We start from the raw sequence: 15,141 nt of genomic DNA on the forward strand, positions 1-15,141 counted from the left end.
CATCTGGTAAAGCAGTTGGACTTGACCCTATTATTTGTGAGACCAATGGAAATCCATGTACAAAACCTGTTATGGAACACCTGAACAAACACATGTTGCACAGATTCAAAAAATGAACCTGTTTATGGAACACTTGAATAGACACATGCTGCATAGATTCAAAAAATAAACCTGTTATGGAAAACACAAATGTCGTCCGGTGAAGAATAGTCATAGAAATGTTTGGAAAGCCACAGATGTCCGGTGAAGAAAAGGAACTCTCGTGAAGAAAACAAACTTTGGTGAAGAAATCGGCCAACAAGATGAAACTAGCCATCATCCAGTGAAGAATTGTCACCGGAATATTCTGAGAAGTGGAATATTCCGAGCACTGTCTGCTTGCAACGGTTAGGGTTAGGGTTCGATTGTTTTTCTCAAGAGAGGATAGTGAGTTTTTCGAGTAAGGGTAAAATTGATATTTTGCAAATTGCTTAGGTGTGGTATGAGGATAAAAATGTAGTTTTCCTTGGTTTCCGTTAGGTTCATTAAAGGATAGGAGGTTTTTATCACTTTTTTTAAAGTAGAAGGGAGGATTTTGCTAAAGGTAAACTAGAGAGGAGATTTTTATTATTGTCAAAAACTTGAGAGGTTTTTGTATTTTACCCTAACATATAATAGGGTAGAGACTAATTAATAATTACTTAAACATATAGGATCAATTCGGTTACCAAAAGCGAATTTTCAATTTATTTTCCCACACAAATCAAAACCGACTAGCGGTTTTGTAAAACTGACCAACTTGGGTTGGGCCGGGCCACTTTGGTCGGTTTGATTAGTTTGACAAATAATGTGAACACCCCTACTGCATGGTACCATAGATTTTGTCATATAATAATTCCAATTTCAGCCGTCCTCTTTGGATTAAACATCTTTGAAGACAAGTAATGTCAAATTTGCAGGAAAATGTACAACAGTAAGGTGCTTATGATTCACTGCATCAAAACTATATAATTGGTTATGGGACTTGGGAGTTTGGTCCGATGGATCTCCATTCCCTGACAATGATCTGTTCACATTTGGTAAGGTTAGAAGATAGGCCCATACACTTTAAGTTGCAGCAATATGTTTCAGAAAGTTTACCCTGGATCCAATATCATGAGGTCGGTGATAGTGTGGGCATTTGTTTGGACTTAAAACCTAAAAGTGGTTTCTCCGATATGATCACAAGGACACTTGGATTAGGAAGAGCTCCCTGTCATATGGCCAATAGCCTGATATCAGCTGGAATTTACAGAACAACCTATAGATTTTTCTTCTAAAACTGCTTCGTTTATCACCAAGAGAAGGAAATAATGGAGTGAGCTTTGCATGCAGATTTGTTTTTGCTTAATTATGCATTCCAAATTCCTCAATGGACAACCATACTAAGAATTTATCCGCATTAGAAATCTAAAGTTATAATACTAGTGCACCTTTTGTTGTGCCCAAAACAAAGCTAATTGCAAGGAGAGAAATCACAGCAGAGGTGGAAACCCCCTTTCTCCTTTCTTGTTCATTCTAATCGCGGAGGTTTTGGGGAAACTGATTCACAGAGCAAATTCTAGGGGGCTCATAGAGGCTGGAGAGTTGGGAGGGTGGAAACCCCCCTCACTCACTTACAGTTTGTTGATGACACGATTCTGTTTTGTGAAGGCGGTAATGTGAGCTTTATCAGGAACTTGAAGTCGGTGATACAATTGTTTGAGCAAATGTCCAACTTGAAGGTTAACCTTGGGAAAAGCTGTATAGTGGGGGTGAATTTGGAGGAGGGAGAGATCAAGGAGAGTGCTGAAGTGCTGGGGTGTGAAGTTTCGGGGTGGCCTTTGAACTACTTATGGTTGCCATTAGGTGATAATCCTATGAGAGAGCTTTTGGAACTCGGTGGTGGAAAGGTTTGAAAAAAGACTGATACCCTGGAAAAAGAACTACATCTCTCTTAGTGGGAGAATTACACTAATTAAGGCCACGCTTCCTAACTTACCCATCTTTTTCCTATCTGTGTTTAAAATCCCAGTGAAGATTGCTAACAGATTAGAGAAGCTAATGAGAGATTTCCTATGGGAGTTGGGAGAGGAGAAGAGGGATCGTAAAGTTAGTTGGGAGATAGTGTGTAGGAGTAAGTCTTGTGGTGGTTTGGGGCTTGGGAGTATTAGGAGAAGGAATATGACTCTGTTGAGGAAGTAGTTGTGGAGGTTCCCTATGGAAAAGGAGAAACTATGGGCTAGAATAATGGCAAGTATACATGGGCTGGAGCACAATAGATGGGACGCTAGAATCAGATCTAGGACCACAAGCAATTCTCCTTTGAAAGCCATTCATGACCTGTTACCAGTTTTCTCCTCTAATATCAGGTATGACTTGAATTCCGGTAACTCCATAAAATTTTGGGAACAAACCTGAGTGGGGAGTGCCCCTCTAAAGGATCAGTTTCCGTCTTTGTATACTCTTTCTAATTTATGAGCCGATCTCGTCTTTCACCACCCCGTTCTCTTCCACTTCTGGGATTGGGTGGAACTTGGGTCTAAGAAGGGATTTGAGGGACTCAGACTTCGACAATATTTCGAGCCGTATTGCACTTCTTGATAATGTTTTCTTAGACCCCACTAGGGCGGATTCTAGAATTTGGACACCTACCCCCAATGGCACTTTCTCTTGTGCTTCGTTCTTCAAAGTCTTAAGTCAGTCCACCAGTCTTACCTTCCCCCCTTTCCCTGTTGGTGAGGTTTGATGCAAATCAATACCTCTTAGGGTTGGTAGTTTTTGTTGGGAAGCCTATCTGGAAAAAATCAACGCTGGTGATCTACTCCAAAAGAAGAGACCCAATACTTGTTTGTCACCTCAGTGGTGTGTTCTGAGTAAAGCGGATGGGAAGATTGGTTTCACCTACTAGTGTCTTGCCACTTTACGATGTCATTTTGGGATTGGGCTTTCTCCTTATTTGGATGCAGCTAGAATCCACCATCAAACTTGCAGGGCCTTTTCTCCCCTTTATTTTTCAGGTGACGGATAAAAAGGGGAAGGACAACGTGGAGAGGACTAAGGGTTGTAGTATATTGGACACTATGGGAAGAAAGAAACTCCAAGATATTCTCATAAACTCAGAGAGGAGCAGCAGATCTGAGGGCTATCATACATATTAGGGCGGTACAGTGGCTGAAATCTTTGAAACTATTCACAGATTACATTGTGGATGACATGTTGAGGAAGTGGGGTGAGATTGCAAATTGCACACAGACCAAGTCAATAATGAATGTGGCTTGGACCCCCCACCTAGTGGATTCTTGAAATTAAACTTTGATAGGTGTAGTAGGGGAAATCCGGGACAATCAAGGATTGGGGGTGTTTTTAGGGATGAAAATGGGGTCATCTCTGCCATGTTCTCAAGCCCAATTGGAGTGGGTGATTCCCTTAGAGTTGAGATATTTACAGTTATAGAAGGAGTTTGGAAAGCTAAGGAGTTGAACATCAAAAAAATCAAAATTGAAGGGGATTCAGAGGTGGTGATAGGGTGACTAACTAAATATCAAAATGGTTTATGGAAGTACAATAATGAGAGGAGGAAATTCAAGTGGTTAGTGCAGGAGATGGAAGTTAAGACATGTTGGATTAAAAGATCGGCTAATTCCCTACCTGACGATTTAACTAAACAAGGGGCAAAAAGGGATTCACTGTTTTGGGCTAAACTGTAAATTTAGTGTCTTTTTTTTCTTTCTTCCTTTCTTGAGGCTCTTTGTGGCTCTTGGAAGATAAGTGTGTTTGTCTTCCACTTGTAAATTTTTCTACTAATGATTTAATGAAAGTGTTATTGATAAAAAAAAAAATCACAACAAAGATGGTCTTCCCAGACCATGTACTAAGATTACCCTTAGATGGTTCTAGTACTTATTAATACTAATTGTAAGGAGCTGCTATTAATGATCCGGAACATTTTAAAATATTTGGGGCATAATAGAAAATAAATAGTGGGTTTTATTTTCTAATTCCTCAAAATATGGAAAAATCAAGAAAAACACCCTGTCCATAAATGAAATGAGCACAAAACAGGAACTGACGCTCTCAAACTCTGAATTGTAATTCAAAACACTAAAAGATGACATAAACGGTTCTGACTTTGTCCTCACTAAGATGGATACCGGAATCTTGACAGAATTAAGGAGAAATTCTAAACTACATTTCAAGGACTAGTATCACAATACAGAAAATTCAATATTGCAAGCATTTTATGTTGGTATCCAACAGCAACCCGGCAGGAGCCTTAGGATCTTTGTCAAATCCATGAGAAGACGACTCAAACATGACAACACAAGTTATTTTCTTCATATAACTTACTTCGGCAGCCCAGTTTCAGGGTGGAGAAGAGCTTGACTTTCATCAGCTAGCAACACTGGACCTCTCCCTGGTCTTGTGCAGATGAAATAACTAACATCACCTGCATATTTTTGGGAAGGAATATTGTCCTTGGTTTCTGGAGGTGGTGACAAAGCTTCAACATCTTTCCTCATCTCAAGACCGGCATCTTTTAGTATTGATTTATCACCAAGTACATAACTGGCGAGGAAATTTAATACACCAATCATCCTCAAGCAAGTAATATCGTAATGACCTATCTTCCACAAGATTTTTGACTTTATTCATAGTATATGTAAATGCCATACCTAGTGAGTTCGGTAGCGGGAGGTGGGGGAAAATAAAACAACAGCCGCTGAAGCATAAGGGAAGCAACCTCTCTATTACGTGCAATTAGAACTGCATTGGGCCCCGCATCAAAGGTATAAGCCACCTGTCAAAGTGTTCCAAAAGTTAATCAACTTCAATTTGTTATTGCAAACAACCTCAAAAAAAGATCCACTTTGGATAGATCTAAATACTTGAGGTTGCCAAGAAAGTGTAGATGTTGGTAGACCAAAGAGCAGTATGAAGATCACAGCTGAGAAAGTAGTAAGGCGTACAACTTCTTTGGAAAATTAAACTGGTAAGTTTTATCAGAAGCCTTGAATTTCTATATAAAATTAAGATAGGAATGATACAAATGGATAATCCATTTAAAGACAGATAATGGGAGCAATCCATGATCAAAGGACTACTGCTTGCTGATTGTGTTTGTCCATGTGCTTTGATGAACATGGGTGACTCGTACTAGCTCTTCACACAATAAATTAATAGCACCCTACATGTCTGATTAAAAGATTAAAATGACACAAGTGGACGATGATGATGATTTGACTCATTCATAGTGTGGATGATCAAAAAGGGATGGAAGGATTTGGATCAAGAACAACAACAGGATGAAGTACAGAATATACCTGCACACCTTGCAGTGCAGACAATTAAACTATAAATTTCACCTACATCTCAGGTGGTCTACAGAAATTTGTTAAAAGCAACCACTAAGGGGGTGTTCAACAACATAGTTGATTTTGTTTTTGAAAACAAAAATAACTGCAGCCTCAGCAAAAAATATATATACATAATTCTGCTGATGTGGCAGTTATTTTTTATTTCAAAAACAAAACCAACCATGTTGTTGAACACCCCCTAAAGTTTCCTCGTTTAAAATCATAATGTCATAATGAGTTGCCCCTCAATGTTTTGTCTAATTTGTTGAGAGATGTATAATCACTCCCATAGAGCACCGGGAAAGACCATACCTGTGGTGTTCCTGCAGACCGATTCCATTTTTCCACATAGCTTATAATCCTGAAATATAGTAATTTCTCAATATTAGGCCTTAAATATTAAGGGAATCTAAATGAATCCAAAGAGTAGCAAATACTGATAAAAAAATGGAAAAAGAGTTGGTGATCATTTTGATATGGAATTAGGAATAACAGAAAAGTTTACATGCCTGTGGGATGTATCATTCATGTAGAATATGGGAGGGCAAGTATCCAAGCAAACAGCATGAAACTGATTGCTGTCAGCACAAGTTAATCTTGCAAAGGATGGAAAATCATGTGTTCTAATGGCTTCTTCCATTTGCAATATTCGCTTTGGGACTACTTCCTATCACAATCAAAGAAAGAATGAATTCTCACAACTCAGAATTACCTTCAGGCTTCAACCACAAAGAATGAAGACTGTATAGTAAAGAAATCCCCTCAAAAATAAGAGGGCATGGATGATGGATGCTGTAAAATCTTATAGTATGATAATGACTCTCAAATGATTATATAGACAGCTTTCTAATGCTAAAGATATATTTTTTTGTCAAAGAAGCAATTGAAATACTTAACATACAATTGATGAAATAAATATCTTTGCCCTATGATGTAAAAGAGCACTAGTTTCAAAACTCTCGCGCATAGCTTTATAGCATCATCAAAGAAGCAATTGATTAACATACAACTGATGAAATAAATACCTGTGCCCTATGATGTAAAAGAGCACTAGTTTCAACACTCTCACGCATTCCTGTAGTGCTACTTGTTTCCTTTTGCTGTGAACTTACCTGGAATGACAAAAAGAAAAAGTGTTACAGATCCAATGAATTTGCAAAATGAACAAGAGATCTATTAAAGATGCAATACAGTGAACGAAATAGAGAAGACAATTCCTATAGAAGGATAATGTTGTTCTATCATGATTGCCAGATTCATGGAACCCATTAGATCTGGTCTAGATGAATAACAAAGTTTCATGTCAGAAACATAATGCTAGGGACAAATTAGCTAGGGAGGACGGACAAAATTCCCAACTTCCCAATACAAATAGAAGTTCATAAAAGTAAAATGTAAGAATTTTCATAAAACAAAAAACAAAAAAAACTGATACCAATATGGCACCCCATAAATTAAACAAGTTAATAACCCATTAGGTGAGTCACATTCAGAAGAACCATGACTTATCATTCAGGATTATCAAAGTTAATACCACAAAATGCAAAATGAAGAAACAACTAGTAAGCGAACATGAATTCATAAATAGAAACATTATTACATCAGAAACTATGACGCTGAAAGACATAAAATGTGCTTCTATGGCAGACAAGGAATTGAGAGATAGTAGCCATGTCATCTTTATTGAGCCAATACAAAGCAATGATTTGGACAAAACAACACCATCCTACCCCTCAAATAGAAAAAATGCGAATGCCTTAATACTGAACTTGGATGAACATGATATCATGTACAAAGCCTGTTAATCAAGACATGAAGAAACTAATGCATGTCACACCATCTTTGATAAAACAGCACCCCTATGATTGCCAGAAATAGTAAATGGCATTTAGAGGACGATCTTATCAATCTTGATTGGCATATCTAGGGCTGCAATTTGGGCAGGCTCAAGATGAGCATTTGCTAAAATTTGAATAGGCCCAAAAGTGATGATGTGTAAATTATTGAAGTTGGATAACCAACTTGAACCCCTAACCATATATGGAAATTATATTCAAATGAAAGGCAAAGGTTTGCAGGCTACAATATCTACCTAACTTTACAAACTTAAACCTTCATTATTTTTCTGGAAATACCTGTCAAAATAAAGAAAACAAAGACTTCAAAAAGATGAAAAATATAAAAAGAATGTCAATGCTAACTTAAACAGTGAATGCACTTTATGTAAAAACAAGGTGAACACGTATATACAAGAAGATGAAAAAATCTTTAAAGCTCGTCTATAAATGTTAGGTATTCATTTTGTTGCTTGTTCCTCCCTTGAGCATTCACACCCTGAGGCTGTTGCACATTAATGGACTCAATAATTTTGAGGAAATAAGCAATTACAATCTAACAGCAAGAAAATAAATGTGTTATCATGCAACAGTTTAAGCTCAATTGCCTAATCCATTGCTTGATATATCCAGTGAAGAAAATGTAAAGCTACACTAGAAATTCTTCACCTTTAACCTCCATTTGCTGGATCCAAAGAGTAGAAAGCTAGTTCCCATGTTTATTTCTAATCATGCACTAGCAACAAGCAAGGGTTTGAATGCTTAAATGCTTATGCAAGACCAGCCCAGAATTCCAAGCCCAGTTCAACTGGCCCTACCATCTCTGTTGGGGTCAGTAACATAACTTAAGAGCAATGAGCTTTTTTCTACGAAACAATTGAGTCCAAGTGCTTCAAGCCCAACCTAGAAGATGCCAACAAGAAAATATTCAAGAAAATTTGTTGATAGTTGAAAATATTCAAGAAAATACTTTGGAAACATTCTGTGATTTTGTATCTTTTTTCTTTCTTGTTTGTTTCAGTGATGCATAGAACAGACATGGATCCAGTTGGCATCTCAGAGTCTGACTTGGGAAACAAATGGAGCCTAAAAACCAAATAACTTTTATATCCTGCTTCCTTTCCCTGAAGGTTCTTCAAGATCATCAATAGTTTGGCCATATAATCATATAAAAATGTTAGTTACTGGTATGATTACAATACTGTTGTATAATTACAAGAAATAGGTGTTGTTTTTAAATTAATTATTTTTACTTAAGTTTTTAAAAGATCTTTACATTCTGGAAAAAAAAAAAAAAAAACAGATAGTATATACCTCATTGTTGTTTCCAATTGATTATGGCAAAACTGATAAAACTTTCCCTTTTTTGAAACTTGGAATATTTTCACATAACTTGAAATTTTCACTAATATATTGAAACTTTTTTAGATATATGGTAAATCTCGAGACGTATTTGGAATTTTTTGATTCCATCCTGGGATTTGGGAAATGGGGAAATTTCCACTCTGTCTCAAGGAAATTGCAAAACATGGATGAGGCAATTGACAATGGCAGGATAGATTTGATATACTCTATTTTCAGGATACCAAAAACCAATAATTATTCATGAATTTCAAGTGGTGGTTGATGTTACACTGGAGAGCCTTTTGTGCAAATATCATGTTTATTTGTTTATGAACTTTACTCTTTGATGTTTAAGACAAAGGATATTCATTAATAGAGGAAGGTGAAGAACTAGAATCAGTAGAGAGAGGGAGACCAAGTCAGGTTGTGTAGGATAAGGACAGTTTCTGCTAAAGGTTGTGCCAGTAAGAGCAGGTAGTTTGGAGTTTAAAGAACATGGTTCTCTGGTGTGGTTCAGTTCCCCCCCTCCCCTTCTGAATTTGTTTGATATTAGTGCACTCATAATTCTAGAAAAGCTGGCTTACTTCAAGTTTATAATCAATAAGAACTCAAGTAAATCATAATGTCTAAAACACAATTTAATAGGATGTGTAGATCATATGCAAACAAAATAATGATATCATTTAACTTTGATATAAAATGGAATAGAAAAATAGTTGAAAATTGAAAAAAAAAATTCCCAATATATCTGGGGAAGAAATTACTGTGTACCAAGTAACAACTAACAACTAGTAAACTATTTAATTGGCAGAAGAAATTGTAAGATAGATGCATACCACTGCAATAATAATAACAAGATCATCCCAATGTGCCTCATTTGCAAGTTGAACAGCAATGCTGTCACTTCCATTATCATCCTTGACAATTGACACATAAAAGAAAAAGAATGAGAATATTGAGTGAACATATCATGCACATATTCTTTAACAGAAAGCACACACAAAAAAAAAAAAAACTCATAAATCAAACTTACATTTCCCATCACCCACTTGACAAATCCCCCATACAGACTACGACAAGCACTGCCTGATCCTTGCCTGTATATGTACGAACAAGTTGTTTTTATATATAGGTATTACAAACAAACAATATGCAATACATCAATCCATAAATATGAATACGTAGGAACAAGGAAACACGAAGGCAATCATACCAGTATCATGCAGATAGATTGACAAGCATCTCAAAGATATTCTTTGTTCAATTGATTTGTATAAAAATGTATTTCAAGATACAAAGACAAACCTTGCAATAGCAGAAAGTGCTCCTTGATCTTCTTTTAGGTTCATTAGTTTTGCAAGGGAAAAGACTGCAGAGGGGAACAAAATAGCATATTATAACCATGTAAAATGGTTTCAATAAATAGACCAAACATTACCATTTAGTTCAAGCTGCACAGTACAACAAAAGGTAACTGATATAAAGGAGGCCCTAGGCAGGACATTAGTAAGACATCATGACAAGGATGCAAAAAAAAAAAAAAAGTAACAGAATTATATGTTTAGTGAACACACATTCTGAAATCCTAGGAATAGATATTGGCCCAATGTTGCAAATGTCATTGAGACATTGATATTAGGTAAATTTTTGGCATAGCACAAGCAAATGGATGTCATAGACCAAAGATCATAAACATGAATGATAAATCCAAATGGCAACTATAGTCACCATGCTAAGTCATCCTTGGCATCACATGATTGCTTATATCTTTTCTTATCTTCTTTATAAAGGTAGAAACTTTCTTGTCCACTGAATACAAGAAATTGAAAGGATTTAGATTTTGAGAATAATAATGGCAATTCTACTATTGATAAAAAAAATGGCAATTCTACTGCATTATCTTAATTTGAACAATTTAAGGGTTGTTCACCAATACGTTTGATCTTGTTTCTTTAAAAGAAAAACAATTATTCTTTTGGTTTAAAAGACAATGTCATACATATTGTCAAACACCCTGTTACAGGCTAGAAATCCTCATCATTTGGTGTAAGCTCTTTCCCATATGTGTAACAATTCTGCCAGCCTACATCTTTAGTGAAGGTATCAACCGGATCACTTCAAACCCCAAACCCAGTTCTTCCATGGAAATCCTCGTCATTTGGTGTAAGCTCTTTCCCATATGTGTAACAATTCTGCCAGCCTACATCTTTAGTGAAGATATCAATCAAATCACTCCAAACCCCGAATCCAGTTCTTTTATCTAACTATTTCCTCAATAAACCTACATTTTCCTATCTAAAAGAATAACAAGATCAGACACCAATGCTAGTCAGAATTCGTCTAGCCCCCATTCCTGAAATACATATAAACTACCTTTTTCTTTGGCTGCAATAAATATAAACTACTCTTAACTACAATTATTACTCCTGTAAACTTTTTCCTAGTCACCAAACAAGATGTACAACTTTTAATTTAAAACACCACAGAGCAAAGGTTGCATGCAATTTTACCAAGACAAGCAAAACCAGCAGCAGAAGAAGCCAATCCAGCGGCAGTCGGAAAGTTGTTATAGGAAGCAATATGTACGTGCAATCGGTCCCAATCTTCTTTCTTAATGTGGATCCCCTTGTCCTCATCATCAACGCTGTTTGCACGGCATCGGATTTCCCTCAGACAGTTTTGAAATCTACCACCAGAGAGGGAAATCTCCTACACTAACCAGAAAAAGTTAAAATTTCCTGGAGTGAGCAAATACTAAAAAGCATAAAAAATCAGACCTCAACCAGACAAACAAATGAGATATCCATGAAATACACCTTCCCATTGAGCCACATCCTGTCATTCTCGAAACTGGGACTAACAGCAACAGTGGTCGTCGTGCAAAGATGCTCTGGATCAAGCGTTACACTGATGCTGTCGTTTACAGGAAGAATTAGGGTTTCATCCCTCTTCCCCCAGTACTTGATGACCGCGATATTCGTTGGAGTCTGAGCAGTCACCATTAGTACCCAGTTCTGCAATCCATTCGCCATTTGGACCACACCGAAATCTGAAAAAAGAGATATTTATTGATTCTTTCCTTTCAAGACAAAATCTGAAGAAGTCTCTTCAACTACGAAAAAACGCCTACTTAAGCTGAGAAATGTAGTTTTATAATGATCAAATGAAACCAGAAAGCTGGAATTTCAACAAATTTAAAGGGAGAAGCTGGGCTAGGTTTTTTTCCGATCAGAAACAGAGAAAATAATGGTTTCTGAGAAAGGATGGGATGGGATGAGATGGAATGAGAAAGGATGTGATGAGAAGGGAAAAATTTTTTTTTCAATCCTGTCACTTATGTTTGGTTGCTAAGACCAGTTATTCTGTCAAATTTGTTTCCCAGTGTTTGATTGCTGAGACAATTTTACACGATTGTAGGATCCATCTAAGTTTGAACATGGTTTCCTTGTCCAAGACCATTCTCATGGTTCCCTATATTTTTGTTATTTCAGATATGAGGTTGGTTTCCCTATATATAACCATGAAATTGATGCTATCTTCTAACAACTGCACGTTTTAGTAAGATCCTGATAGAAGTTGCACTTCAAAAGAAGAACCCAGTTGCTACAAGGAGGAATAGACTGATGATGCCACATTCTCCCTCCTCCCAGTCCCTGCCCCAGCCCCTCTTTGGCTTGCTCTCTGATACAAATATAGATAACATTATTGACAAATGTAGACTTTTTTATTAAAGAAAAATAAGATGATGTTATCCTTGATGAAATATAATGCTGTCATGATTATTCTCTCTCTGTTTTCTTGCTGGATAATCAAGTTCTTGGTTTTGTCTACAAGGTTCAGAGCTGTGACGAAGAAGTACATTTCTATGATTTTCACATAGTGTATAGTGGTTCCTATAGAGTCCCAAAATGGAGCTCAAGCTGAAAAGTTTGAAATCTTTGAAGATTTAGTATGGTTTATCAGAAAATTACTGAGAAAATGAAAATTGTGGAGAAGTAGAGCATCTTAAACACCCTGATCAACATTTAGTAGAAGTCTTCAAGTTACAGAGAGAGCTAGAAGAGTTGTTAAAAAGAAACATTTAACAAAGATAACATAGATGATCCCAGAACCAGTTGGGAATAGGACCTGAATACACGCATTTGATATATCCAATTCCAAATACATGACTCTACTTTGGGTTTCAAGCCAAGCTGGAAAAAGGGGGCCCAACTGGCAAGATCCCACATCAAGATTCTGAACCTGAAATGAAAAGAAGCCTATGTGGACGAGACAAACGTCGGAAGCCGGACGAGGCAAACGCCGGAAGCAGATCTAGAGCTCCAACGTTCAAATGAACACTTTGAACGGCAGTTCAGGTGTTTTCTGGCAATGGAGTTTGGTTTGGACGAACAGGAAGAGGTAGAGGACAGTGAGAGGATTGCAAATCTGAACTTACCGGCGAAAGAAATCACCGGTGATGGCACCGACGAGAAGACTGTTGAACGGCGTGTGGAAGGAAGACGACGCTCGGAATGGTGCTCTCGACAAAATTTTCTCACTTATTCCCTTTCTCAGTGGCGTCGCACCATTTTGGTGTGACCTCGCATATAAAGGCTTTTGGAACTCGCGTCTCAAAATTTTCTCTCCTCATTCCATTTTTTTTCAAAACAAACACATCACAAAGACAAAGAGAATATTCCTTAAAGATAATTATTTCATCTCTTTTTCGACAACCAAACGGACCGTAAAAGATGATAATTTACTGATTTGAAAATTAAAAATTATAAATAAGAGAAAAAACGGATTCCAATCGGTTTTAGAGACGAGAAAATAAAAAGAAAAAGAAACAAAAACCCAATTGTTCAAGGTTCCAAATCTCTAAACTAATTGAAATTAATGGTGAAGAAAAAGCAGAATGTCAGAGAGTAATTGCAGAAAAATGATGACTTGAGGTCTATATATCTCTAATCAACTAAGGATTGAAAGAAGGAAACAGCAAGTCTCGACTCAGACTCCACAGTCTCGAGAGCAAGACAAATACAACGGGAGACTCGGGTTCGTGAGTGGTTCATTTATATAGCAAAATTACCGAACTACAACCAATTTGTAGTTTCAATTGGACATTGATTTGACAAAGAAAATAGAGTCCATTTTCCGTTGCCACTGATGCCCATCAAATCCTTTTGTGGTGAAGCCCAATAAAATAACATAATTTGTCAACCCAAAAGTAGCTTCCTGAGTTAACACTGTTGGGCTCAGGAACTACATCTTGTCATTTCTTTTTAGAAGAGCTTGAGCATAGATCCTGACAGTTCTTTTGTACAAAGAAAAAGAAAAAGAAAAATAGTTATTTAGACTATTTTAGAGATGAGAGATTTTTCACTGATGGGCTTAGGAACTACTACATATGGGCCTCATCAAGTGTTTCTTCTTAAAGAAATGGGCCATCTTCATAGGCCCAATTGATGTTGCTTCAACCGAATGGGCTCTATTGATTGGACCTTGGACGTCCTTGTACTCCAAAGAGGATTCCATGTTTGAACGGGCAACTCCTGTCATCATTTCAGCAAATCGATAGGGATGTTTTTGTAATTTAGCACCCAAATTTCCCTCTAGTCTATTTTTCTTGTTGTCTTCACACAAAAAACCTGCCCAACCCAACCCAACCCAACCCAACCCAACCCTATAGACCAAATTCAATAACGGAAACCTAAGTATCCAACAGGAGCGCTCATACTGGAAAATTTGTGTGAACCCCTGGTGCCCATCCGTCATTGGCTCCAGAACCAGAAGCAACCCGCAATATTCACTAGATTTTTTTTTTCCCATGTAAGCGCTACTACCCATCCGTTGGTTTTGTAAATGCACAACCATCACCACGGTCCATAGAAGTGGGTAGCGTTGTGAAACACGTTAACATAGCTCCAAAGCCAGAAACAACACGCAATATTCACCAGCTTTTTTTCCACGTAAGCGCTACTGTCCATCCATCGATTTTGGGTAGGTCATATCTAAAACCGATGGACTTAAATGTACGACCATCACCACGGTCCATAGAAGTCGGTAGCGTTGTCAAACACATTAGTATAGCTCCAAAACCAGAAACAACCCGCAATATTCACCAACTTTTTTTCTCATGTAAGTGCTACTGTCCATCCGTCGGTTTTGGGTAGGTCATACCTCAAAACCGATAGACTTAAATGCAAAACCATCACAACGGTCCATAGAAGTGGATAGCGTTGTCAAACACATTAACATATCTCATACCACCAAGAGTGAGAACATGTGTTGTGTCTATTTGGAATGTGAAGTTGGGAATCATGTGAACTCAAACAAAGTTGTAGTCATAGTCGTGGTTGGTGAGGGGGGGCCATTTGATGGAAAATTCAATAAAATAATAATAAACAAGATTAGATCGAGTGGTGCACATCGTAGTTTGATGATACATCTTGACCATTAATTAGCAAGTTACATATTATAACAATAGGATCTGACTTGACAAAGGCTTTCCTTGCGGAATTGGTTTGTGAACTGGAAGGGAGGTTGGGAGCCGCCGGACGGCTGGAACACTTTGCACATTTTCTCTGCTTATGTTAGACTCAAAAATCAGAATCTTGTGTGAACGT

General features: G+C 37.3%; 1 protein-coding gene across 1 annotated transcript; it reads right to left on the reverse strand.

Moving 5' to 3' along the window:
- Positions 1-4,066: 4,066 nt before the first annotated feature.
- On the reverse strand, positions 4,067-13,559 carry LOC104588425 (diphosphomevalonate decarboxylase 1-like). The gene is made up of 11 exons (XM_010246357.3): positions 12,972-13,559; positions 11,350-11,582; positions 11,044-11,242; positions 9,839-9,902; positions 9,567-9,630; positions 9,370-9,450; positions 6,380-6,466; positions 5,864-6,021; positions 5,667-5,715; positions 4,674-4,798; positions 4,067-4,566 (listed from the first exon to the last, which is right to left on the reverse strand). Exons 2-11 carry the CDS (start codon positions 11,563-11,565, stop codon positions 4,344-4,346), a joined length of 1,266 nt encoding a protein of 421 aa, XP_010244659.1. The 5' UTR covers positions 11,566-11,582; positions 12,972-13,559; the 3' UTR covers positions 4,067-4,343.
- Positions 13,560-15,141: the final 1,582 nt, after the last annotated feature.

This window comes from Nelumbo nucifera, chromosome 6, assembly GCF_055504915.1.
Source record: "Nelumbo nucifera cultivar China Antique chromosome 6, China Antique-T2T, whole genome shotgun sequence".
Lineage (NCBI taxonomy): Eukaryota > Viridiplantae > Streptophyta > Magnoliopsida > Proteales > Nelumbonaceae > Nelumbo > Nelumbo nucifera.